Source organism: Python bivittatus, unplaced genomic scaffold (assembly GCF_059951505.1).
Source record: "Python bivittatus isolate LINGU-HERP-01145 unplaced genomic scaffold, Pbiv_v1 ctg000610_np1212, whole genome shotgun sequence".
Classification (NCBI taxonomy): domain Eukaryota; kingdom Metazoa; phylum Chordata; class Lepidosauria; order Squamata; family Pythonidae; genus Python; species Python bivittatus.
The window spans coordinates 45936855-45964512 of record NW_028277088.1 but is presented as its reverse complement, the minus strand read 5'-3'; the positions used below and the strand labels follow the sequence as shown (position 1 = coordinate 45964512).

Sequence of the window (27658 nt, the reverse complement as noted above, 5' to 3'; positions counted from 1 at the left end):
TTGTATATTGTTTCAACAGCTTAATTGGATAAATTACATATCAGTTGCTTTTATCTCTTGGGGGTCAACAAAGCAATTACTATCTGAGCTAACTTAGAGAAAATTCTATAATTCTGTATATTATGAAAACATGAGTAGCCTTTATCAATTAACCAACATCTTGATAATTAAAAGTCACAATAGTAAGACAGAAGTATTCCCTGTTATTTTCCAGCACAGTTATTATTAACAAGTCTGTATTATTTGAAGGAACTTTAAGATTAAGCTCTTTTGACTGCAAAGCATTCTTTCCTTAAAAGCAGCAGCCAGAAACTGTAAACAATGTTTTTCTATAATATTTGTGGATTCTTACTTCAGAAGTTCATCTCTTTCTGTTTTGCGTGCAAACACAATGTCACTGCATTTGTTTTGGAACTTCAAAAGGATTTCAGTCAGTTCATTATAGAACTAGAAAGGAAGAAACAGACACACACATTCATATCTAAATATATATATTTAGAGAGAGAGAAAGAATACAGAATGGATACTGACATGTAATGTCATGGTGAAAATATCAATGAAGACATTTTACATAATTGTAGTTTTCATCAATCCTATGAAGTACAGAGTTCTATGGAACAGAATTCCAAACAAGTCTGCAAAAAATCCATCTGCTGAATATTCAAATTAAACAGTTCAATTGTTTAATTAAAGTGTATTGAAGTATGTGTTATCTGAAAGCTCTTCTAGATACTATCTCCTATCATGCAGAGTGTTTTGTATCTACTTTGGATTTTTAACTGGTCATGGTAGGCAGAATAAGTCATGGTATGTAATCTTTGTCATGCTACCATAACAGGTTATAACAATGTTACTCCAAGTCATCTTAAGGATATTGGATGCATTTATCTACTTCATCCACCAAACAATGTTTTAATTTTAATAGATACTGTGATATCAAATACATTACTATGGACCATCATATCTTTGTTTTGAACTACATTACATTCCCAAAGAGCCTAAGTAAAATGAATGTGACTCAGATCCAATGACATGAAGACGTGGGGTTTTTTTCCCCCAAATTTGGAAATCTTTTTCCCTAGGCAATAATGACAGGATAAAATAAAGTTTCATAATAAAAAGCAGAGACTTACATAAAATGAACCCTTTGTAAGACCCTTTATTGTTGCAGTTTGCTGAAAATAAGCTCAAGTCATTGCGATAATTATATATTGTTTTTGCTTTTTGGAGGCCAATGCCATAACATGATAATATTACTGAAGTGGGATTTCTAGGTGGTGGAAATTTCTATTACCCAGAAGGAAAGCTTACAAAAATAAGCATTAGATGAAACAGACTATACACCTTGATATATAGAATAGCAGAAAAATAGGAAGGTATCATATTCCCAATCAGACTATGTATCCCATAAAGACACAACCACTTCCTAGAATTGGCAGCTAAGATCTGTTACATCAACTCCCCTTTCTCCCACAAATTTCCTCTCTGTTGTCTTCTACCTTATTTCCTCTAACAGGTAGTTAGATTTTTATTACCTCCAAAATTAGAGTTAAAGTTCTTAATGAACTTTGCTTAAATTTTCCTACCAGCTTTTTGTTCTAGTTTCTATCTGAAAAAAATATTTTGTACAAAATGTCCTTTAACATCTTGCAAAATCTGTAATTCAAGACTGGCATTCTTGCCAGGCACACTCTACATATTCATTCAAGGGGGCTTTGCCAAGTCCTTTACTGAACATTACTCTTTAGTGAAATTTTTAAAAACCAGAAATAAAACATATCTATTGAGATGCTATTAGTCTTGTGGACTCTTCTGTTACTATACCTTTGTGCCTTCTCTCAAGTTGGCTATAAGTTCCACAAAGTTGTCGTTAGCTACAGCTAAATTCTTCAGAACTTCTTCTCTTAGATTGGATTCATTATTTGACTGCTTCATCTTAGAAAATTCCTGATGGGAATTCTAAACATGAAAAAGGACAAAACATGAGAAACCAAGTTCATGCTATTGTATGAAAGTTTTGCTCCCTCAAACTGGCATAAAGATTCTCTGTTGGAATAATGATTGAAAGTTACAAGTTAGTCTCAGTAAAAAGCTACTATATCAGACTGTGCCAGATTTTAGCTCTGTAACACTTTTAAAAAATTACCTGAATGCTGTTGAGCAACTCCTCCTGTTTTTTCAGGGTCTCCTGCACTTTATGAGTAAGACCACCATAAAGATTATCCAACTCTGTGACAGAAATGGCTTCTTCATTTAAAGCACCATCCTGTGCTAGTGCTGTTAGGAATTTAGATGTCATATCAAAATTTACTGATTTGAGATCATTCTCAAGTTGTTCTCTCTGCTTTTTCACTTCATCCAGATTAGCTAGCAACGATTTTAGAATATTAACTACCTAATAAAAGAGAATAAATTAGAAATAAAATTAGACATAGTTTTTCATACTAATAGTTATACTTTTGTTACATTAATATTGTTTAAGAATATGATGGCATGCTGAGCATAAATACAATTCAAATTAGAACCCTGGAGTTCTTATCTGCATCTTAAATGAGACCAAGATTAAGAATGCTGAATCTCAGAAACAGATTTATTCTGTATGAGATCACAGAACTTTATATGGAAGATCTGTTGTGCCATCCCTTTCTGTTGTGGTCAAATAGAACTGCTTTATACAAATACCTTTTGGAAGCTATTACGTGCTTTTTAGCAACAAGGGAAATTGTTCTGTTGGTTCAAGCCATAATATGACTCTATATGCATAAGCTGTCTTGAATAGTTTTGTGATTAAGATGATAGACAAGTTGGTTAAATAAATAAATAAACAGCTCATTCCCAAATGTGAAAGGCCAACTGTATATATCTTTACCATGAAAACAATGCCTGACTATAATTAAAAGCAATTACAGGCTGAAAAGAACCAGAGAAAACAGAGCCAGTGTGAAGTTGTGTGGTTAAGCTATTAGACTGGCACCATAAAACCTAAGTTCAAGTCCTCTGTAAGCCTAAAAAGCTTACTGGATGGCTTTGGGCCAGTCACTTTCTCTCATCCCAGCATATCTCACAGGATTGTTGTCTTGGGAGGCAGGAATGCTATGTGTGCCACCTTGAGCTGCTGAATAAAAGGCAAGATATAAACCTAATAAATAACATCTGTAGTAGACATTTGTGTGTATGCGCGCATGTGTGCGTGCGTGCCTTTGAGTCAGTGTTGACTCCTGGTTACACACTACGAAACCATTATGAGATCAACCTATAATAGCAGTATTCCTAAACTGTTGTTCTGGTATTTCAAATTCATTTTCAATAGACCAAACTGCTGTAAATCAAAGAGTGCTAATTATGAAGCAATGTGAATATCTAACTATTTGCTGTGTAGAGTGTTAATAATATGTATGTTAAATATTTACATGGCATAGAAACAGAGAAAGGAGCAAGCAAATGATGAGTCTGGAGTGAAAGGAGACAGATAAGAGAAACCAGACTGTTGTCTTTTCTTTGGGGTGAAGGGAGTCAGTATATGGGCACAATAAAAAAAGTAATTGTTTATGGTACATGATTATGGTACATCAGTAGAGGGGAGGAAGATATGGTGTCCCATTTGTAGAATGGAATTTAGAAGTGCTTGGGCAGCCCATAGGAAGGTCATCCCATAATATTATCAGATGCTACATTCCATCTGTAAAGGTCACTATATGATTTATATCGCTTTATCATTCCTATGTAACATTTATGAGGATATATAACCTATAGCCTTGCTTTAACCAGGTCTCTTCTGCATTCTTTTGGCCAGGAGTCCAGTGATCACTGTAGTTATTGCATCTGTCTCCAGATTGCTTGGTTCCTTAATTAGATGGGCATTTCCCCATAACAAATGTAATCATTAAAAGAAAATTCTTGTTCTTACCTCACTGCCTTGCATTGTTTTTGCTGGATTTGCTGATGGAATTGCTGCATTAAGTTCTTGTTCCGATTTACATAACAATGAAATTGTATCTCGATGAGACTGATACCGTTCCTTAACCTGTTTGTCAGCTTGTACTGCTTTATCCAGTACATTACGGTAATTAGTTCCTTCTATAAAAAAAGCCCAAAGACAAATCTGCAGCTAAAATAGTGCTTACTAATTATTGATATAGTGAATTGTTAAGCCCTTATCAACCACTCATCCAAGAAAGCAAGATTCTCGCTAAGTCTCTTTAGTCAGATATAATGAAAAAATGGTTACAGAATCTTGGAAACTGAGTATTTTACTTTATCCCCCATTTATCAGCTTGTATGTTAAGGTAACACCTTCTTGATGTCTTTGAACATCTTCCTATCAGCCTCGTGACACAGGACACAGGACACATGTTGCTACAATTTACCTTCTAAGAAGGAATATACTTCTGTTCTGGGCCTCCATTATTTTGTAAACGTCCATTCCTAGACTCAGAGAAATTGATTATGTGAACTAGTTGCAAATACCTTGTTAAATTGATAGTTCTATGAATTTGAATGGGCCAGAGTCAGATGGAGAATATTTTTCCCAGTGTTGGGAAACACTGTTTCATATAACTTTGATAGTTGATTTTAAAATCTTGATTAAATTATGACACATTTTATAGCCTGGATGCCACACTGTACCTTCCACTAGCAATCAGTTATAAAGACATTTTTGAGATGCTTGCTCAAAAATTAAAACTCTACACTAGCAAAGCTGAGATTGCTTCCATCACTTAGAACGTGCACAAGTTTTGAGATCAGAATGGCAATTTCAAGTGTTCCAAATTTATTTAGAGAAATATAACCCATGTTCTGGGGGCTTCCCCTACATGCTAAACAAACTGTGTTTTTCATGACACGCTATCTCAAATGTTTTTGAGATAGCATAGCAGAACTAGAAACAAACAGCTCCACCCTCACTTTTCATCTCAAGATCAAAAAACAGGTGGGAACATAATCCATACTGAGTATTACCTACCACCCAACTTACAGAAAAACTGGCCAATGGGATGTTGTTTTTTAAATAAACATTTTTAAAATGAATTCCTATAGCAAGTTATTGCAAGCATAATAATTTTTAAAATGTTTGTTAAAATACTGAAAAACTATCAAACACTTAGAATAATATTGGGAAAAATTAGAAAGCCAACAACTGGAACCCAATGAAGGTAAAGATATTTAATCCATTTAATTATTTTAAGTTGATGTTTTGCTTTAATCAAGCCCTGTTTACAGTTGAATTATAAGTAATTCCTGGGATTACTAGCATAAAACTAGGTAATATTTTAAAGTTTTCTAAATCTGATATTAATTAGCATCATATCAGCAACATTAAAATATTTTAATAATCATTCATTAAGGCAAGGCCTTATTGTCTGTCCTTACATTATGAATACTCAAGTATCAAAATAAATTGATATCTGGCCACAGCTCTCTCTCTGAAGGATAAGCAAAAGCATAAGTATCAATTTATTATATAAAATAATTAATCAATCAATTAATCAATACTGCCAATATTTGTCATCTGTATGCTGACTTAATGTAATCAGTCCAGACTGGAGCTGAAACATATCATCTATTAAGTTCAAGCTTAATACAAACTTCTTCCTGTTCTTGGACTGTTTCTTCTTACCTAGGTGCTTCAATATTATAGCAATATATTTTGGGATAAATCTCAACATAGAAAGAGATTCATGCCAATTTCTATGTATTAAGCAATCCAGTGTAAAGATAAAATACACAATAAATTATTACCTGCCCTCAAAGACTTGTACAAATCATTTGATGGTGTTCTTTGCCAACGTTCCTTAAATTTGTTTTTCAAGTCATTGTCTGTTGCTTCTTCTTCATCCAATATCCTTAGTGACTTTCATCATTTAAAAAAAAAATTAAAATAATTTCAGTTCAAATCTTAATAGGCTGTTCCCAGGCTGTTAGCTTAAATTTTCTCCCACTAATAGTCATGACTTCGGTTGGTGATTTAAAAAAGAATTAACTTAAAACATAAATAAGGTGTCTAAATCAAATTCAGTGTTTTAGAATGATATGGGCAAGGTGTTGCTTTAACAGTAAAATATCAGTGTACATCCAAAGAGAAAGAACATGATAAACAGTCATGAATATATATGCATGCATGCATGCGGCTGGATAGTGTAGTGGTTAGAGCAACACCTTTTGATGTGGGAGACCAGGGTTCGAATCCTGACTGGTACCTACCTTATCAGTAGGGGTCCTTGGGCAAAGACCCTCTAATGCCTCACCTGCTGTCAGGTTCAGCCCAAAGAACTCCAAGAGACAATGCAAATACAGTTCTGTTGCGTTTATTAGCTCCAACCTCAAGACAGAAATCTCACCAGACTGAACCCAGCAAGCCACAACACCGTGAATTCCTTAGGGAGGTGCCAGCCTCATCTTCTTGAACTTCCCATGCTCCTGTTGGAGGCTAAGAACACGCTAATCTCCCTGAGCCTGGCCTTCATAAGTCCATTCCATCACACCTGCCTACCTTGAATATGAGAGTGATACAAACGAAGAGAGTCATGCCGGCTCAGACATTGCCCGGACTAACAAGGTCTGTGTCAGATGTTGGGGAACAAAGGCAATCTGACAATAAGTGGGCTACTAGAATAAACAGTACATGGACAAGACAAGAGAACCTGGAATTGATGGAATGCTACTACAACAGTAGACCTAATGAGAGGGGATATATGAATGTATGAGAGAACTATGGATGGACAGAAGAATTTAGATAGACACTAAATGAAAAACACCTAGTTAACCAATGCTTCAACATAGTGAAGAGGAAGCTGCTCTCACAACTTGAAATAGACCAACTACACATTATATACCAGACTCAAGAAGACCCGGAAGAACACTGGATGTGCAGCCAACACTTGAAGCTGGAACATTACTGCCAACCCTTCCATTACAGAGCACAGCAACTGATATTAGGCATAAGATCATGGAGGAACTAGCTACAGTCAACCCTTGAGACCAATTACCAAGGCTCAGTGGAAAAGTACCATCAGATAGTGTGCTAGAAAACACCTATAGAGCCCTCCTGACAATGCTTACTACCACCATAACTCAAACCAATGAACTGATATATGCTACAGCTGCTGTAATCCTGGACATGCTTGGCTACATGATCAAGAAGAACAGCAGTAAATAGCCCCCAGAAAATGAGGTTGGAGGCTAAGATCAAAGCAACTTGGAGAGAAATTAGTTAGCTGGTGGAACTACAGAAGGGTGTGGAGGTTAAGGATAAGACATACAGTAGCTACTGAAAAAATACATTCAGACTCCATCTGAAGCCCTAGAGGCTGCTAAACAAAGGCTCACAGCACTGGCTGCCAGGCTAAGGAGATACACTAGAGAAGCAGAGGCCAAGAAGATAAATGTCCTCCAAAGAACCATCCAAGGTATATTCCCAATTGTGCAACAACACAGTAACAGCAGAGCCACCAACAACAGAAACTGAACAGTACTGGAAGAACATATGGGAGAAAGAGAAGACACATAACACCAGTGCAAAGCAGCTGCAGGACCTGAAAGCAAACCACAGCAATCTCCCAGAACAGGAATCGGTCACCATCACAGTAGCAGACATCCAACAGCCAGTCAAGAACATGAAGAGCTGGACAGCACCAGGCCCGGACATGATCCACACCTACTGGCTAAAGAAACTAACAGCAGTGCATGAACACCTAGCAGCACAGATGAACCAGCTACTAGCAGCAGGCTCCCACCCAGACTGGCAAGGAAAGACATTGCTGGTCTTGAAAGACCCCCACAAGGCAACAGCACCATCCAACTACCAGCCAATAACCTGCCTCCCCACAACATAGAAAGTTCTATCAGCCATCATAGCCACCAAGCTACAGGACCATATGGGCCAGTGCATAGGCACAGCTCAGAAGGGAACTGGGAACAACACCAGAGGCTCAAAACACCAGCTGCTCAGAGATAGAGGGGTCACATGAGACTCAAGGTCTAGACAGACCAATCTGAGGATAGCCTGGATTGACTACAGGAAAACCTACAACTCAGTGCTACACACATGGAACTGTGAATGCCTGGCGCTATACAAAGTCGACACTAAAGACCTTCCTCAAGAACTCAATGGGACTGTGGAAGACAACATTGGAAGTCAACTCAAGACAGCTCACACAAGTGGCCATCAAGTGCAGCATATACCAAGGTGATGCACTGTCCCTGCTGCTGTTCTGCGTAGCTTGAACCCCCTCAGCCAGATAATCATAAGGACTGGATATGGGTACAAGTTCAAGAGTGGAACCACCATCAGTCACCTCCTCTACATGGACCACATCAAGCTGTATGCTAAGAATGAACAAAACATCCACTCACTGATCCACCTGACACGGGTCTACAGTGAGAATATTGGGATGTCATTCAGACTGGAGAAGTGTGGCCAGATGGTAGTGAAGAGAGGGAAGATAGTTAAGACTGATGGGGTGGAACTACAAGTGGGCCACATAGCAGACATAGAGACCAGCTACAAGTACCTTGGTATCTCACAGTCACATGGGAACCACAATGAGGCGGCAAGGAAAACAGCAACATCCAAGTACCACCAAAGGATAAGACAGGTCCTGAAGAGCCAGCTCAATGGGAAGAACAAGATCCATGCCATCAACACATATGCCCCGCCAGTCATCAGATACCCTGCTGGCATAGTGAGCTGGCCAAAGGAGGACTTGGAGGCTGCTGATGTGAAGACCTGGAAGCTCCTCACAATGTATGAAGGCTTCCACCCCCAAGTCCAACACCCAGAGATTGTACACCAGTCAGAAAGAGGGCAGGCAGGGTCTGGTGAGTGTCACAGCCACTGTCCTGGATGAAACCCAGAGCATCCAGGGGTACATCAGTAAGATGTCACCCAAAGATGAGCTGTTGAGAGAATGCCTGAGGCAGCAGCAGACATGGGAGGAAGTTCAAATGGAGGAAGTGCAATGGCAAGACAAACCCCTGCATGGGATGTACCACTGGCAGACAGTGGAGGTGGCTGACATTGGGAAATCCTACCAATGGCTGGAACGGGCTGGACTAAAGGACAGCACTGAGGCACTGATCATAGCAACACAAGAACAGGTCACCTACAAACAAGCAAGATGTCTGGCTCTCACAGACCTGTAACTACTTCTTTAAGAGGCTCCTCTGTCCTCCACTCGTTACCTGTAGTAATGGCACCTGTTTGACCTTGTTATCAGTATAAAAGACACCTGTCCACAACCTCAAACAGTCACACTCCAAACTCCACTATGGCCAAGACCAAAGAGTTGTTGAAGGACACCAGAAACAAAATTGTAGACCTGCACCAGGCTGGGAAGACTGAATCTGCAATAGGCAAGCAGCTTGGTGTGAAGAAATCAACTGTGGGAGCAATAATTAGAAAATGGAAGACATACAAGACCACTGATAATCTCCCTCAATCTGGGGCTCCATGCAAAATCTCACCCCGTGGGGTCAAAATGATCACAAGAATGGTGAGCAAAAATCCCAGAACCACACGGGGGGACCTAGTGAATGACCTGCAGAGAGCTGGGACCAAAGTAACAAAGGCTACCATCAGTAACACACTATGCCGCCAGGGACTCAAATCCTGCAGTGCCAGACGTGTCCCCCTGCTTAAGCCAGTACATGTCTGGGCCCATCTGAAGTTCCTAGAGAGCATTTGGATGATCCAGAAGAGGATTGGGAGAATGTCATATGGTCAGATGGAACCAAAGTAGAATGTTTTGGTCTAAACTCAACTTGTCGTGTTTGGAGGAGAGAGAATGCTGAGTTGCATCCAAAGAACACCATACCTACTGTGAAGCATGGGGATGGAAACATCATGCTTTGGGGCTGTTTTTCTGCAAAGGGACCAGGACGACTGATCCGTGTAAAGGAAAGAATGAATGGGGCCATGTATCGTGAGATTTTGAGTGAACACCTCCTTCCATCAGCAAGGGCATTGAAGATGAAACGTGGCTGGGTCTTTCAGCATGACAATAATGCCAAAAACACCGCCCGGGCAACGAAGGAGTGGCTTCGTAAGAAGCATTTCAAGGTCCTGGAGTGGCCTAGCCAGTCTCCAGATCTCAACCCCATGGAAAACCTTTGGAGGGAGTTGAAAGTCCGTGTTGCCCAGCGACAGCCCCAAAACATCACTGCTCTAGAGGAGATCTGCATGGAGGAATGGGCCAAAATACCAGCAACAGTGTGTGAAAACCTTGTGAAAACTTACAGAAAACGTTTGACCTCTGTCATTGCCAACAAAGGATATATAACAAAGTATTGAGATGAACTTTTGATACTGACCAAATACTTATTTTCCACCATGATTTGCAAATAAATTCTTTAAAAATCAGAAAATGTGATTTTCTGGATTTTTTTTCCCATTTTGTCTCTCATAGTTGAGGTATACCTATGATGAAAATTACAGGCCTCTCTCATCTTTTTAAGTGGGAGAACTTGCACAATTGGTGGCTGACTAAATACTTCTTTGCCCCACTGTACCACCTATAGGGATGAGAGGGGATAGAGACAGACAGACGGACAGACAGATAGAATGACACACACAAAGAAATCATATAAACCAATCAAGTATCAGCAACCACTTCAATTACTTCCTAATTTGGTTTCTCTCCTAATATGTGAACATTGCAATTCCTAGTATTACCACCTACTAAGAAACAGAAGGGCTGGCCTAACCCAATAAAATGTGACAATTTACCCATTCTACCAAGACAAAAAAAAAAGCATATGATTTCTTAATGTTGCAATTATTACTGCAAACATACCTCATCCAGAATCTCTCTATTTCTCTGCAACAATTCAGGAAGATCTTTCATCAACTGATCAATTGCTTCAACACCTCCCTGTTCAATCACAGATTTAGACTTCTGTAGAATAGACTGAGGAATACTATCCCCAGAAACATCTTCAATAGCAGCAGGGAGATTAAGGGATGCCAGCACTCTAGAGAAAATTACCATTATTTCAGTTTGCCAACTTTCAGTCACTTCACAATAAACATACAGCTTAAACAAGTCAAGATAGTGCTTTATGCTGATGCTATTTTTTACATCACCAAAAAAAAAAAAAATTACAAGACATATTTATTGTTCAGAAAGACTTCTTTTGATTGGCAGTACAAGGACATTCAACTATATATGCAGTTTCAACAACATACCAGTTAAAAAAGGAATCAAGGGAGACATTTTTAAAAAATTAGACTTTTATTTTATAAATTGCTTTTCCTCTGTGAGTTTGTTTATTTATCTATCAAATTTGAACAAGATGGGCAGTGACAAAACAACTCTGGGCAGTTTACAAAGCAATTAAAATCAATTAAAATACAATATAAAATGATCCTGAATAAATAGAAAATAAATATAATCCAAGAATAGATGTTAAGCTAGCCACTCCCAGGACTGAGCAAGATTCTTGTTACCCCATGCAAACTGGCAGAGCCAGGTCTTTAATCCTTTCCGGAAAGCTGGGAAGGTAGGGACCTGACACACCTCTGGGAGGAGAATATTCCAAAGGGCAGGGGCAATGGCAGAAGGCTCTCCTGAGACCCACCAGCCTACATTCTCTCACTGACAGGGTCCGCAACATGCCCTCTCTGCCTGACCAGGGGGGATGGGTTGATGTAATGGGGGTGAGATGGTCCTTCAGGTAAGTTCAAAGTGGGGTACCCAAGAGAAGCAGCAACTACCCTGAGAGGTAGTCAAATGGGGACCTGAGTTTCATTCCCAGTCCGATGTCTGAAACCAAGGGGCCTTTACTACTGATATTAATATATCAACTTCAATAAGTCTGCCCTGTCAAATGCTTTTCTACTCAAGCAAGACTTCTCTGGCACCTGGCCAGACATAAAAATAAACATCTCACCCATTTGCCAAATTGGTGGCCTCTCTCATCTGGCCGATTGATCTATTAACCAAATCTGCCTTTCTTTGGTTGTAGACGGTAAGAGCTTGCTGTACTGCCATAGGAACCATCTTCTCAAACAAATCTATAAAGCAAAACATTACTATTAACAAAACACATTCATCCTCTTGCCCTCCCACCACTATTTACCTGAAATTATTGGACTTGATGCTCTCCATTCCCTTTGTTTTTCCAGAAGAAGTCCCACAAAGGTAAGGATCAACATGTGAACTTGTTACTAGTTTGACTTTTAGTAATATCCAAGAACAAGTATAAAGAGGTCTCTGTCACTAATGAATAGCCTCAAGGTATACTCCTACCTGAAGTTACCAAGTGATGATTTAATTTTATTTTTATTCTATGAAACATTTGAACTACAAAAGGTTTAGAGTCAAATGAAGTTCTTTTTTTAATTTGCATGTCTTTGCACTAATTTGTGGAGTATTTGGATAAGTGTAAACCTACAGTTTCAAGTCTGTCCTAGTACTCTTAGTGTGAAGGCAATGCCACCAAGGCATCCCACATATTTCAAGGCAGGCATGCAACAGTGATCTCATATCAGTACCTCCAAGAACGGAAACCTTACATACCTGTTTTCAGAAGACTTGGAGCCTGCTTGACAATATTTGACATTGAGTTTTTAAAATAAAAGGATTAGCAAAATTTCATAGAAGATAGCAGATCATAGATCAATATTTCCATGTTCCACTTCTGTATTCTTTGAGGCACAGCTAAAATATATACTTAAAACCAAACTGCTACTCATTAAGAACCTAGTAAATGTTTCAAACACTTGAATATATACTTTGGACACTTCTATATTATCAACTAATATAGAGCTGAAGTTAGATGGACTATCAAACCAGTCCCCACCCGAAAAATATAAGCATAAGGAAAGATAATCCCACCCCCACCTGGTTGACATTCAAAGGAAAGGCAACACAAACTCCTTTAAATTCTAAAATCAGAATGGGAGTGCTGAAGTCATGTGCCCAATGTCAGCATGCAGTGATGCTAACCCTTACCTGTAAATTTCTGACTCAGAGGGATAGTAACTGGAGTTGCTTTCACAAGACTGACTTTTCCTATTGGCTCAAGATCTTTAAGATCGGGAACTCTGTCATGATAGATGAAGTCATTATCCTTCTTTGCAGCAGTAAGTGCGCGGTTGATTTTGTCAGACAAGTCTTTTACACTTATATATTCATCATAGCGAGATGTCACTGTTTTTACAAGATCAGCAGCATGCTAAATTAAAAATAAAACAATCTGAAACAAACAGTTTTTGTTACAACTGAATGTAAATCTTACTTTCTATATTATTTCTGCATGGTAACATCACTAGGAATGTAGTCAAATTACAAAGGTGATATCCATAAAGAGGTAGTACTTTGCACAAGAATTGCCATTTTAGTTTTTGCTCCAGAATTTCCTAGCAGATCTGTTATTTTTTTTCAAATGCCAGCTTGGATAAATGGCCAAGTGAATTAAGAGTTTTTACATGAGCTTCACAAGCAACAATCAATTATTTTGATTGTTTAATAATCAATGATTACTTGGAGATCATAAGCCTTTTGCACTGGCAATAAAATATACTGACAGGGATTTCCAATTGCAAACGCCCAACTTAAATCTTATCTACTAAATTTAATGGGCGGGCAATTTATGTTTAAAATGCCGTAATTCTGTGCCAAACTCTCACAGGAATGAGAACAGCGCAAAAAAAGCTAAGCTTCTTAGTGTAGGCTGGCATTTTTGACCATCAGTTATAGCAAGATAAAAGTAATGGTGTTTGTCAAACATAAATGGTAAGTGGCAATCCCATGGACCAGGTGTCAAATTATAAATAACTGAATGGTCTTTGGGACAACTGAGTCCTGCCAGGCACAAGAACTTGCTACTGATGCCCACAGTTGCCTACTAAAGCTCTAGTCCAATGGCTATGTGGCTCCAAGTCCACTCTTACTGCGGTTTTACCAAGTTGGCAGCACTATAGTTGGCAGCAAACCTGATTAAGGTTGAGACTAAAGCCTGGCTTTTACCAATTATTTAGAATCTTAAAACCTGGCTTTGGTGCCAAGCCTGGGATTAATGTGTTTGGGGAATGGGGGATGTGCTGTCACACTATGTGTTTAATGGCGGTTTTTTGTTCAGGTTGTTTTGTTTTTGTTTTTAATTGTTTTAACTTAATATTAGATTTTTTAAAGCCATCCAAAGTCTGCTGGAGTGGATGGCTATAATAAATTTATAATATATAAATAATCTTCCAAATTGGTTTAGCATCTCTCAAAACATTATGCTTGATAATTTTCAGTCTAACTGGCACAGAAATAGAGAATCCAGATTGGCGTCATTTGGTTCTTCCTTTAATGCCTTATTACCTGTGGAGCTTGAAAAAGCAAAACAAATTATGAGACAAAGAACTTTAGATTATGAGCATCTACAAGATCTGATTAAGTTACTAGATAGCATTTACTCTGGAGGATTTTTAACTTTTCCCAATCATCCGGGTAACTTATGTATCTAAGCACTTTGAGGCAGTGTAAGAACCTTATATTGCCTCCCCTTAATGTTCTACCATCAGCAGTCTTGGAGGGTAAATTGTATAATATTGTATCAGAGACCAAATCTGTCTTGTGGCTTGGGGAGATTGAAATCCTAACTCATGCTGCTGTGTGACTTATTTATTTGTGCCACTCATATCACTCTTTTGGAGTACTTAGTATTTATATTAGCAAATATAGAGCAACTGTTTCTCTTTGTGTGGCAAAATTTTTGTGGTGACTTTTTGAATGTTCCAAATTATATCTGAGAAATCAAGTTACTAATAAGTTATTCAGGCCTCAGCTTTATCTGTATCTTACCAACATGTTTTTGTTTGCTTTGGTTTGATCAATAATTGCAATAAAGATATGACTAACAATGAATTGCTTCCTCTGTCTATAAAATTCTTCAGCCACTTTGAGTCTAGTGGAATATTTAGAGATCTTTACCTGCTCTATTCCCAAATGGGGCACAATATTATCTAGTATCAATATTTTTCATGCAGGATGTTTCCCTATATATTTTCTGATAAGTCCCACTTATTTCTATTTGCTATGGATTGCATCTATTAAACACTGATGTTGAGAAAGAATATAAACTATTTTTTTTTCCCTAGAAAAGTAAAAGGTATGATCCACTAAACCAATTGTATACAGATCAAAGGGTGAGACCCAACTGGACTATATGGAACACAGAATAAGTCATGGATATTTTAAGTCTTTAAAACTTATTGTGGGTGATAAATGGAATAACCACATATGCCCTTTTTGTTTTTATAATGGAGGGGGCCAGGTTCTTTGACTGAGTGACTTGTGGGGCTGAAAAGACAAAATATAAAAATTGCTGCACATAATCACTGGGGTATCTGCCATTGTCTCATATATAATAAATTTGGAGTTTTCTATAATGTTAAATTAAATATTAAGCCTCATGAACAAATGCCAATGCTGGTCCTATAGAAGATTACTGTTATTTAATTTCTATGGTGAAAATGAAACACATATCAGATAACTGTAGTTATTATTCAGCTATTATTGGATTTCAATCTTAAAACCTGTTGATAGACTACATTAAGAAGTTCTTAGCAATTTAATTTTTCTCTCAGTACAATTATTGTCTGCTGAAGATTGTATTATTTTTTCCTGTTAAAAATGAAGTTACTCACTTGCAATCTTGAAATTTCTTCACCAAATTTCTTCTGTTGCTTTGCCAGTACAGATTGATGGTACTCTGCATGGGCTTGCATTATGCAGTGTTTTGCAGCCAGAAGAGGGAACACCTCCTGGAAATAAAAATACTGACCAAGGGAAAAATCCAACCACATAAACCATCACAGACAACATGGGATGCAGGAAGAAAAGGAAGAAGAACATGACATTAGACACACCCAATTAATGCTTTAGATAAGGCCTGGGAAATTAAGTTAACCCACATGCAGGGATTATGTTTTGTGGAATTATGAATATTATTCTGTACAGTTAAATCCAGGAACTGTTCATTTGGTTTAGGATTTGAGTTTTCCTAAATCATTCCCTCCACTCATTCAGCTTACTTTAGAAAGGATTAAGAATTCAAATATGCATTAGGAAGTGCAGCAAGGTTATTGTTACACATTACACTCATGAAAACAAGTTACGCAAATAATTATCTAGAGCTTAAATTATGAAAAGCTAGTTTCTGTAAATCACCCTGTTGACTCTTCTTGAGTCAAATGCAGTGAATAGAGAAACAGAGCTATAGATGCAACCACTGAATGTGCTTAGGCACATGACTGCATAGAAAAGGGTAGTATATGATTCTTATGATATACAGGAAACTGCTAATTCACATAGTGAGAGGCAGTACATCTGATAGATCTAGATGAGATTATGTAGAAGGGCCATATAATACAAGATTAATAAAGTTACTGAAAAGTTTTTAATTACTTCACTTGCAATAATTAGCTAAAACATTATATGTTTCTATCTGCTACTTTATTGGAAATACCTGTCCTTCAAGAACTTGAAAGTGAAGTACTTATAAGAATATCTAAGCAGGTCTTTAGTCTGGTCTACACATGTAGTATTGCAAAACACAATGTCACTAAAAAGAGAAGATGGCATATAAATATTAACAAAACTGCCTGTTAATAGTAAAGAAAAATAGCAAGGAATGATTGGGGTAAAGTATATCCACTACTTCTATTTTTGGTCCCTTTTCAAACAAATCTTTTTCTTTAAACATACAGATCCATTTCAAACTGGAAGTTCTACCGGCATCCTGAAGGTCAACTCTACAATCTGGTTTAACCACTAACAGGCTAACTTGCCAGGTAAAGTGAGTACAAGTTTGATTACTAATACATTGAATACTTTGCTTGCTTGTGCAGTAAAATAAGATGATATGAACTGACTGAGAATCATCACCTAGTATATTGAAAAACAGAAAACATTTAAACTGCATAAATATTTCCATAGTTGAGCAGTATTGAAAAGCCACATACTGCAAGAGGAAACTGTCAGTAAATTCCTGATAATAATGGTTTCAGCTGAACTTACTTTCAAGAGTGCTGCTTACGAGCATGTTCAGACAGCTATTTTAAACAGGGAGAGATATGCCTTCAAGTGTACATATTCCAAAATCAAACCTGTGCTATTCTTCCTGTCTCAGCTCTCAGCAGTTCTATATAACTGCATAGAATAACTTCTTACCATTTTGTTAAATTAAGTTTTTAAAAAGTTGCCAAATGAAGCACTATGACAGCTCACTATAGCTTTTCTGAAATTAAAGACAACAAATTGTCTTAACCAAAGTATTATATGATGGAAGACTACAGGAAATAAATAAACAGATTTTCCTCACTCTTTTCCCTACTGCATCTCATAAGCCCTCCACCTCTCTGGTGTGTCTCCCAACAATCCAAAACAGATTTGAAGTGTATACGATGGGATGTAGCTGAAGGATAAACCTCCTGGTGGGTATCCACAGAATATTCTTACCACTTAAAAAAAACCAGTCAAACTCAAGGAGAATATACAAAGATAGCACATAGAAAATGAGCATACACTGAATTTTTATGTCCAAAGGGTACAATGACACACGGACTCAATCATTCAAATAACTCAGAATGTAAATATAAATATATATTTAAAGAAGCTTATTTGACATTCTGTTTTCTGCTGTGTTTTTAGAAGCAATGAAATCAAGCAGTGGCATCCCCATATTAACATCAAGCCAATCCAAGATTAGTTTTCTTGGACATGTTAAGAACAGAGAAATATGAACCAGTTAAGGAGTGTGTTAATTGGAAACCACATTTAGTAAAGGAAGAAACAAACAATATATTTAGAAAGACAGTCACAAACATCTCATGTTAAATTTAATTACAATACTAAATTCTTTTTTAAACCTAACACTTTTAGGTTAAATGTGGTAATCTTGGAATGAATCCATGTGCTTCCTGCATTTGATAAAAATTAGGAGGTATTAGGAATTGGTTTCATGTACTGTAATTCAAAATTTAACTGCATCTCTTCATCCTATTCCACAATCCAAATGTCAAGCCAGAATTACAAAATATTTGAAAATGTCACAGATAGCTTCAAGTCAGTAACTATTTCAGCATGTATCACATTTCTATTCTGCTGTCTTCACTATGAAATTACCAACCTTGGGTAAGGTATCCTTGTACTGGCACTGTTTGAATGCATCACCATAGTAATCAGCAGCTTGATTTGCAAGTTTAGCTATGATGGCATCTTTCATTTTATCTAAATAAAACAGAAACAGTGTCAGTTTTGAAAAACTGAGCCAGTATTGTTATATGTGCAAAATTAGTGGACCTCATATTCTGAACAGATTTTAAAGTTTTCCATATTATTTTTGTAAACCAAGCAGCAAAAATATAGAACTGTGTACAATTGTTTTTAAAATAATACCCATATTTTAGCTGAAAACAAGACTTCCAGAAAATGTACAAAACTAAATTCTTTCTTAAAGCTTCCCTCAAACAATAAATTATTGAATGAAGCCCAATGAATAGAGATTTCCCTTCTATGAAGCAATCTTGATCAAAAGTCCTATCAAGATTTACAAAGTTTTAACTTTTGCACTGTTATGAACCACATACTTTAAATTCATGCATTTAATAATACTGACAGTATTAGTATGTATGCTGTATTGCGGTACAGAAATTTCAAATTACATCACAAGTGATGTATCCCTAAATCTTCTGCACTAAGCACTGATATTTCACCCTTCCCACAAGTATTGTTTTTGAAATGTCCTAGCTAGTCTAGTCTAGTCGTATATAAAGGGTAACTTTATTCAAATGACCAACCGTAGAACATGTTATTGTCATATTGGCTTTGCCTTCAGATTTCACAAAATATATTCTAGTATTTCTATTGCTTTATAATATCCTTTAAAAAGTTAGGTACCAATATGTCTATAATGATTTTTCAAAAATGCATTTCAGGCAACCAAAGTAGGTTTTCATATCATTCATAAAATAAAGGGAAAAAATGGTAAAAGCAGAGATTTTTTAGATGTTACTGAATATGGAGGCAGAGAATGTATCACCTGATGGCTATCCAGAAATGTATAACATGTTAAGTTAATCATATAAATTACTGATTTACATCAGTGCCTTGGAAACTGCACTTGAAAACTCTGATAGCCAATTTGAGAAATACTGCTGTGAAGTATTTTCATATGGATAGGTACAATCTATTCATATGAAAATTTTATATGAAAATAAAGTATTTTTATAAAAGTAAAAAATAAAAATATTTTATGACGATAAAAATAAATCCTATGCATTGGGCCAGGATTGGGCCATTGAACCTATTATGCTGGAAGAGTGGCTGTTATGCTCAGCCTCAGCTATGTGTATGATTGTGGTTTGTTATCTTGGTTTTATATTCTTTTTTAATTTTATTTTTATTGATGTACACCAGCCAGAGTCATAAACTATGAGAAGGTGGCCTTTAAATTCCTTAAATACATAAATCCGAATTCCTTCAATAAATCCTGTGCAGCTTCAGAAATTGTAAAGGCTACAAGATTCTAATTACTTTTCTAAACTTGTACAAATTCTAAAATACATCAAGATGATGTACTAAGTATTATGCCTCTTTCTAAAGAATGATCATATGATGTTTTGGCTTCAACTTTTATGTTACAGTAAATCTTCCAGCATTCAATATATATTGCAGGTACTCACTCAAAAATGTAAATTAAAAATATATTCAACTTGAACAAAACATACTAATACTCCCAATCATTTTAATTTCTAGCAAAAATAAGGTTATAAAATTTATACATTTCCAGTTTACATCACATACCTCTGGTAGCTTTCAGAAAAAAGACTTCTTGACCTTGAGCCAGCATGATAAGGCTTAGTGTGCCAACTGTATCTGGGGAAATGTCAACTGTAGGTTCTCGATTTAATGAGGAGAGGACAGTATCTTTAATGTGCTGGAAGGCACCACTAGCAAACTTGAGAAAATAATACATTTTGTTATAGAAACATGCCAACTACTATAGTGAAAAACACTACAAATAAAGATATATGCCATTTAAGGCACTGCTAGTATTGCATTTAGTTCAATCAGATGCTTGAGAAAGACATTAGACTACCATAACAAGTTTGTGTTGTATTTCTGCATCTAAGGCTGATGGAACCTCATTGATGTCAATACAATTTAAGTCAACTGTGAAAAGGAGATGGGTGGAAGCCTTAGATAATGAAAAGATTCCTTAACATGTAATATAATATTCAGGCAACTATTCTATTAACTAGAATAGGAATCCCAAACCATTTCAGATTGATGGTACATTTGGAACTTTGAGAACATGTTGGTGCTCTTTTAAAATGGATACTAAGGAGTTGCCCACTCACAAATGATTGTCATTGGGATATAACTAATCATAAAGCACTGCTTTATTAGAATATTGCAATTCATTTCTAATTCCTATCCACTTACTTAATGCTCCCTATTAACCCTTCTAATCTTTGTCCTGTTTCTGGGCAAGGGGGCACAATTCCAAACTGAGCATGTAAATAAAAAAGGCTTAATAACACCAGAGACATTCTTGGAAAAATAAATTATGCTGAAGACTGGTGCTTTCCTTTGTGACATGCCAACTTTATTTTAATATAAACAGGCAGGGCAGGGATGCTGATGAGCACCAATGAGATGTACACGGTCACAATGGTGCTCCTATGATTCATGCTGGGGGCCTCCAATCTTGACGTTTAACATATGCTATAATTAAAAACATTGTATTTTGTTACCTAACTTCTAGCACAAATTCTTTCTAGCATGCTGCAGACGTACTAGTCTTCACAACAAATAGAGCTAGTTGTATTGCTTTAATACTAAACTGCTAGGTAAAGAACAACTCATCTCATGTATAAGAAGTGACCAAACCAAATTGGTAATTAAAGTTTTTTTTCACAATATAACTAACATTATATCTGTACAATATAACTGTACAGATAAAACTCTACAACTGTACCATTTCAAGACTATATGGTGAATTGTATCAAAACAGATTAAATAAATAAGAAACAGTAAGATGGAAAAATAATGTTCCTGAACACAAGAAACACAACATTCCTGGTTGTTTATAACTCTAAGGAGAAACTGATCTTAGATTTAAAAATATTATTGCTGCCAACTTTGAACACAGGAAGAGCTATAAAAATCAAAATATATACAATCATAAGGCAATATCCAACATTAAGCAGCATACATTATGTGCAATAGAATTTCCTTTATTTTTTCTTCTCTGTAGCTTATTACAAGCTTCCAACCTTTCTGCACAGATGTCGGAGTGCATGGCAGGGAGCAGGGGAGAAAGACTGCAGTCTACTGTTGAATGTTATTTTACTAGAGCACCAACACATAGAAATGCATATGTTAATAATCAAAAGAACTATTTTGGATTTCAAGAGATGAGGGTGTTCCCTCCTGAAGTACTTTCATATGCTCTAAAACAGTGAAGGGTAACAACTTTGCCTTTCCATTTTCTTCTTTGCAACTTCAGTGTTAAGGAAAAGTTTCATCTTCTAGAAATCTTTTCCAGAGCCATCACAATTCAGTGCTTTCTAAAGCTTCTTTAATTTTCAAACAGTGGCAGGCAATCATGGTCCAGAAAAACCCTTATACTGATTTTGTATCCTCTTATTTTTGTTAGTGGGAATTTTCACTTAACTTTTTTTCCCAACAAAATTAAGTGTCTTACATTTTACCAAACTCCCAATTCCAAATAAAGTGGGGAAACACTACAATTCCAGTATCGTACCCTCAAGTGAGATTACACTGCCCAAGGCATAAAAATCTTGCCCATCCCTGCAGTACAGTCTGGGAATAGGATGGAATCTTATCTATATGGCAATTTACAGTATATCTCCCCAAAAAATGAGGGAATGCTGTTCTAACTATACTTGAGAAAGAGGGGAGGGAACCACACTTAGGATGACAATGCTGCTCCAGTAGTTGAGCAACAGGAATAATGCAATATAGTACCCCAGGCATCCCAATAATTCTATGGCAAAGCTACAACTCACTGCCAAGTTTCCAGATTCAATTATAATAATATATATTGCATATCTACCATCCTTCTCTTTGATACAGAATATTCATCTTAAGTGGTTTCCCTAGGTTTATAATACTGATTTTTTAAAGATACATAGCTAATGTTTGAACAAAATGACTATAAATTCCAATAAGTAGTTAAACAGAGAGAAGAGTCATACCTGATAATATTTAGCAGCAGCTTTCATTCCTTCATCACTGTCAAGATTCTGTTCTGATGCTATTTGACTGGCCAATGCTCCACAATTAAATAACACACATATTTTCTCATAGCCTAAACTTGCCAGAGCTGAAACAAAGTGCATATAAACCAACATTCTTACCTATAAATTGGACAGTCATGAAACCTATACTAATTAAGAAAACTACAAACAGAAAATAATAGATATCTATCAATGAATCTGCAGATCTATGGAATTCATAAAATAAATTTTACACAATCCTTTTAGAAAACCAAAATTAATCTTAGTTGGCTTCCAGGTGATGCTAGTAACTAACCTTAAACTTTTATGATTTCAGATTAAGATATTTAAAGGATGCAGCAGTCATGTCATTCTGCTGTTTGTCTTTACCCAGGTCTTTATCAAAGATAACTAGTTCAACATCCCCTGCTCCTTCCTGTTATCTTTATGTCTATTCCTACTGCCAGATTTATAAATACTGACAAGTTGGTATATCAAGCCTATCAAATGTAGCTAAAATAATCTTTTAAACAAATTTCTAATATTAACTAAAGATAGTGAAGAGTATCTTCTCAGCTACGTGAAGCTCATCTGTTTGACAGAGCCTATTTGTCTAATGTATTGCCACCCTGGCTAAACTAGGCCTATCATATTTATGCTGCAAAAATCTGGATGATCATTAAACAACAGCAAAACACTAGTGTTTTCTTGTGCCATCTAGCGCACATCCACATTCCACCCAAACATGAATCAAGCTCAGTCCCTGGTAACACCCTGGACACATCAATCCAGCCTACTTGGCAACAGTAAAAACAGGTTTGCCATTATTTTTTTGAGTTTTTTTAACTTCTTACTCTAGCCTACAACCCTGGTATATCCCAGAGATCTCACATCCAAATACTACCAGACCTTACCCTACCTGACAGATTACATAACAGTACTATACTGTTTATTAATCCTGCTTGCATCAACTAGTATCTCCTCTTGGAAAATAATTGGGGCTTTCAGAGGAATGCATTTTTATAAAAATTCAATATTTATACTTTTGCTTTCAATTATATCTCAAACTGGAATAAGAACAACCAATATGACCATCAAAATAAAAATGACAATATGGTTCAGTGCTGCTGGTTTGATTCTAATTTCTTTCAACTGTCAAAGCCTATCACAGTAGGCACTGGACAGGAAAAACTGAAAAGATATACAGCATTTACACAGATAGATGAATAGCCACAAGTTGCCTCAACAAGCCCAAAACTTTTGAGGACAGCTTGGAAAGACAGATAATATATCATTCAAATATACTCTTCTTAGCACCAAAACAATTTTAAGTGTATCGTTCCCATTGAAAATCTTAGTAAAATTAAATAATATTTTACTAACAAGGATATTATTCCATTCTAACAGTGCTAGTCTCTAAGGATCAAAATAAAAACTATGCTCAAATTCATGAAGAAAGCCAAACATCTTCTCTGCAGAATCAGTGAAAGTGACTTTTAAATAATTCTTGAAAAAACAGTAAGTTGGAATGCTTATCAGAAAGTTATTTAGATTTCATATATTTTCCCCATTTGATTTCTGTAATAATTAATTACCAAGTTTGACAGATCCCCCAAAGAGTGACCCCTTGTCAAAGGCATCTTTCCAGGTAAAAGTTACACAGATCTGAAAATATAAATAAAAACAATACATTAATTTCCAGCTTTAAGACAGATGTAAACATTTTGAAAATATGCTTCAAGCAGCAACACAAATATCAAGAACAGTCAAAATCTGTACCTTACCATTACTGATAACTGATACTGATACAAGGAAGTTTTTCAAAGAAAATACAATGTATGATAAAGGAAATTGATATATTTAGAGTTCCTTTTACATCAATTATTTTACTATCATAAACAGATTCAGGTCTACAGTCTTTGTTTTAAAGAAATAATAATATATACGTTGATGCAATTCAATTAACTGGACTACTCTTAATTTCTGAAGAGTTAAGTACATGCTGAAATTGTCTTGGGAAACATTCCCAAACAATACATTCCAAAACTTTGGTTGACCTATATCCTTGGGATCCAAATGAGTATTTTCACACTTCTATAACAGTTGCTATTGCTCTCCAAGGCCAATGTCTTCACAGCCTCATGTATTTAATTAGGAAAGTATGACTCAAAAGTGTATAATTCATTTAAAAGCAACTTTATATTCTAATGTCAACTGCTCTTTCAGACTGTGTATTGCATATTAAAGCAATATTTAAAAGCTTTAATTCATTACCTGGTTTTCAGAAAATGGAAATTTTGGCTCTATGGAACACAGTTGATCATAGTACCTGAAATAAACAAATACCACCATAAGTGTATATAATGTTGCAAGTATAGCAGATTTGGAATCCACAAACCCACGAGAGATGGCTCTCTATCACTACATGAACTCACAGTCAGATTACCCCTTCCTTCCCTCTGCTATATACAGAAAAGATTTTGTGTGGACAAATTCACTTCAGGACATCATCTGTTTCTGTAGAAATAAGTAAAATGCATAGCCAGGAGTTTGTGCTAATTTTTTATTATTATTATTTCTCTTTCTGATGTTGTGCTAAGTGTTATTTTATCTTTCTGAACCTGGGCGTTTAATTGCAGCTTTCATTCCTATTTCAGACTATGTTCATGCAGATATAATTTTTTCTTTAGAATCTTATTGTCATCTTTAATCATTTGAACTCTTTGTGGTCTCCTCAAATATTTTAAGCAAAGCTTTTTTTTTTTTTTTTTGCTCTTAATTCACAGTATCAGCCTGTGGTCTATCAAAACACTGCATTGCATTTCAGATATTTTTCTTTCTTAACTAATTTGCAAGCTGCTGTATATCCATGATCTTAACAGCTCTGTAATTATTTTCTTCCACATTGAATCTCCTGTATTTTATTAGAAGATTTTTTAATCCTTTTAAAAAAATCTTTTTAAAAAATTACGTTTGATTTTATTTATCTTCTGTGAAACCAGTTTATCTCTCAATGTGGAGAGAGAGGGCTGAATCCTCTAGTAACTATGACTGTATGGCACACAACCAGGAGGTGGTACTATTAGAAATTATTTCCACTTTTGTATTGTGACATAAAAGCAGCATAAAGCATGAGAGCCCCTCTTGTCCACACCCCAGGATTGCAGTGTGGATGCCAAGTTAGACACCCTGAAAGGCTAGGTGATGACCAGAAGAACTAGCAAGCTGCTACGTCAAAGTAGGATGAGATACCAAGTGGAGGTTGGCACGAGACACGAAAGAGATTTTGGACCTCCCACCTTCCCCCTTGCTGGCCTCAGGATCACTATAAACATCAAGAGATATTCACCCTTGAATATAATATTAGGAAACAAAGAAAACATAACCATGTTTATCTATCCTCATAATGCTGGGATTGGAAAATAGTAAGTAGTGTCTTTTGAAATGCTGCATGAAAGTTAAGAGAAAGCATTCATGCTTCCATAACAAACCTAAAAGCTCACTTTCAATTTGTAAGCAAAATCTCCATTCTTAAGTGCTTTAAGTCAGATATAGACTTTAAAGATGTTTTATATCTCTGTCACCATCTCATGTGTCCAAAACCCTGAACCATTAAATATGTTTATTTCAGTCAAATAAGTTTTAGATGAAGGCTTTATCTTCTACATATGAATGAAATCAAATCTTTATTACAGTCACAGCATATTACATACGATATATATATATATAGCTATGATATATATAGCAGTATTAGTTTCAAAGCAAACATTTCAAAACTTGTTTTTTTCCCCTACGATTTGAATATAGTATAGCCCCTTTAATGTAGGAAGTGTTTCCACTTCTTAACTATGAAACATTACATCCTGGTTAAATTTTATTTCAGTTAATATATAAACAGGCCATACATCAGTTCTTATTTTACTTTATGAGATATTCTACTATATAAATAACCATTCCTAGAATAGTTTGTTATACCTCCGAAGGTTAACAAAATCCAATTTCCCAGAAGTATTTTAAAAACAATTCAAATGTTTCCTGCAGTCATGGTATTTTAGACAAATATGAAGCAGTTACAACTAAAATTTTGTTTGCGTCATCATTTAGATATTGACTTGATTTTTATCCTGAACTGTAACATAATTTATTTGATTTATTGCCAAAATTATTGGGCAAATGGATTATCTGCATTTCTGTGCCACTCTGTTCCAAAATTATTGTGATTATGGATCAGTGACCTACGCTCAAGACCACCATTCTTAGTGCATTGTGACTTGGTAACATAATTCATCAATAGTCCCAAGACATTGTTCCAATCATTTAATTATGCACGCTTAAGATATAATTCAAATCAAAGCCTTAAGAAAATGGCTATTATTTCTTATAGCAATGCATTTATCAAGGTAAATACGTAAATCATTCTGAAATCATTATTAGCATATCTCCAATAATCAAAAGAACTGAGTTAATTAGAAAACATGTTAAAGCCTAGGCCATCTTAGTAAGTACTAGTCTAGGCTTCTAAAGGGTTCTGCATACTAACCACATACTATTACTCATGTTTACTCAGAAATAGATTCTACTTTAATTAATGGGATTTGTTTCCAAAGACAGTGTACTGTACAGGATGTTTAGCCTTTAGATAGGTGACCTGCTAAACATCAATATTCATACTTTATAATCTGTATACACTATATGGCGGTGTTGTCCAAACTTGGCCACTTTAAGATGAGTGGACTTCAACTCCCAGAATTCCCCAGCCAGACAACACTGCTATATACAATCAATCTGTGTATAACTAATGTATTTCATGAAAGTAATTGCTTAGTATAAACAATTGAAAATTGAGTATTTCCAAACTGAGTTTTTAATTTATATCAATCTATCCTAGTTTTTCAGTCAGAAACATTTTCATTTAAACATAATCTTCAAACTCTCTCTAGAATACTGAGACTATTTTATTTATTTATTTTATTTGTTGGATTTCTTCCCTGCCCATCTCCCCCCAATGGGGGACTCTGGGCAACTTACAAAAAACATTAAAACTATAAATATATATAAAATACATAATACATCTAAAATTTAAGAACTACAGGAACATTATTCTTAGCCTCCTTGTAAAATCATTGTCCAGGAAACTATCACTTGCCAAACTAGTGACAGTTTAAGAAATCTTATTGGAGTGACAATTTCAAAAGTAGAGATTTAATTTCTACTTCATTAAATATACTTTATCTAATTCTAGAAATTACATCTCCTGAGTGCTTTCAAACAAGAAAAGCTAATAGAACTACAATCTAAAATTTCATAGGACAAGTACAACCACTGCAGATCAAGAAAATTTGCACACACACACACGAATACCACAAAGAAATCTATCACATAAGCTCTCTAGTCAGTTTTCCCTATAGCAGTGTTTCTCAACCT

General features: G+C 35.9%; 1 protein-coding gene across 3 annotated transcripts in view; it reads right to left on the bottom strand.

The window, feature by feature from the left end:
* PDCD6IP (programmed cell death 6 interacting protein) overlaps nt 1-27658 on the bottom strand; it is a 32235-nt gene that overhangs the window by 3435 nt on the left and 1142 nt on the right. For 2 of the 3 annotated variants that reach the window (XM_088150949.1, XM_088150952.1), the window contains exons 2-15: nt 24509-24563; nt 23830-23899; nt 22214-22341; nt 19794-19947; nt 18118-18218; nt 15635-15766; nt 12951-13173; nt 11887-12010; nt 10791-10968; nt 5740-5851; nt 3908-4077; nt 2147-2395; nt 1825-1959; nt 353-447 (exon numbers count right to left, since the gene is read on the bottom strand). In XM_088150949.1, the coding sequence (XP_088007075.1) occupies nt 353-447; nt 1825-1959; nt 2147-2395; nt 3908-4077; nt 5740-5851; nt 10791-10968; nt 11887-12010; nt 12951-13173; nt 15635-15766; nt 18118-18218; nt 19794-19947; nt 22214-22341; nt 23830-23899; nt 24509-24563 (1926 nt within the window). The remainder of the gene's footprint in view (nt 1-352; nt 448-1824; nt 1960-2146; nt 2396-3907; nt 4078-5739; nt 5852-10790; nt 10969-11886; nt 12011-12950; nt 13174-15634; nt 15767-18117; nt 18219-19793; nt 19948-22213; nt 22342-23829; nt 23900-24508; nt 24564-27658) is intronic. The other variant, XM_088150951.1, reaches the window with a different exon arrangement.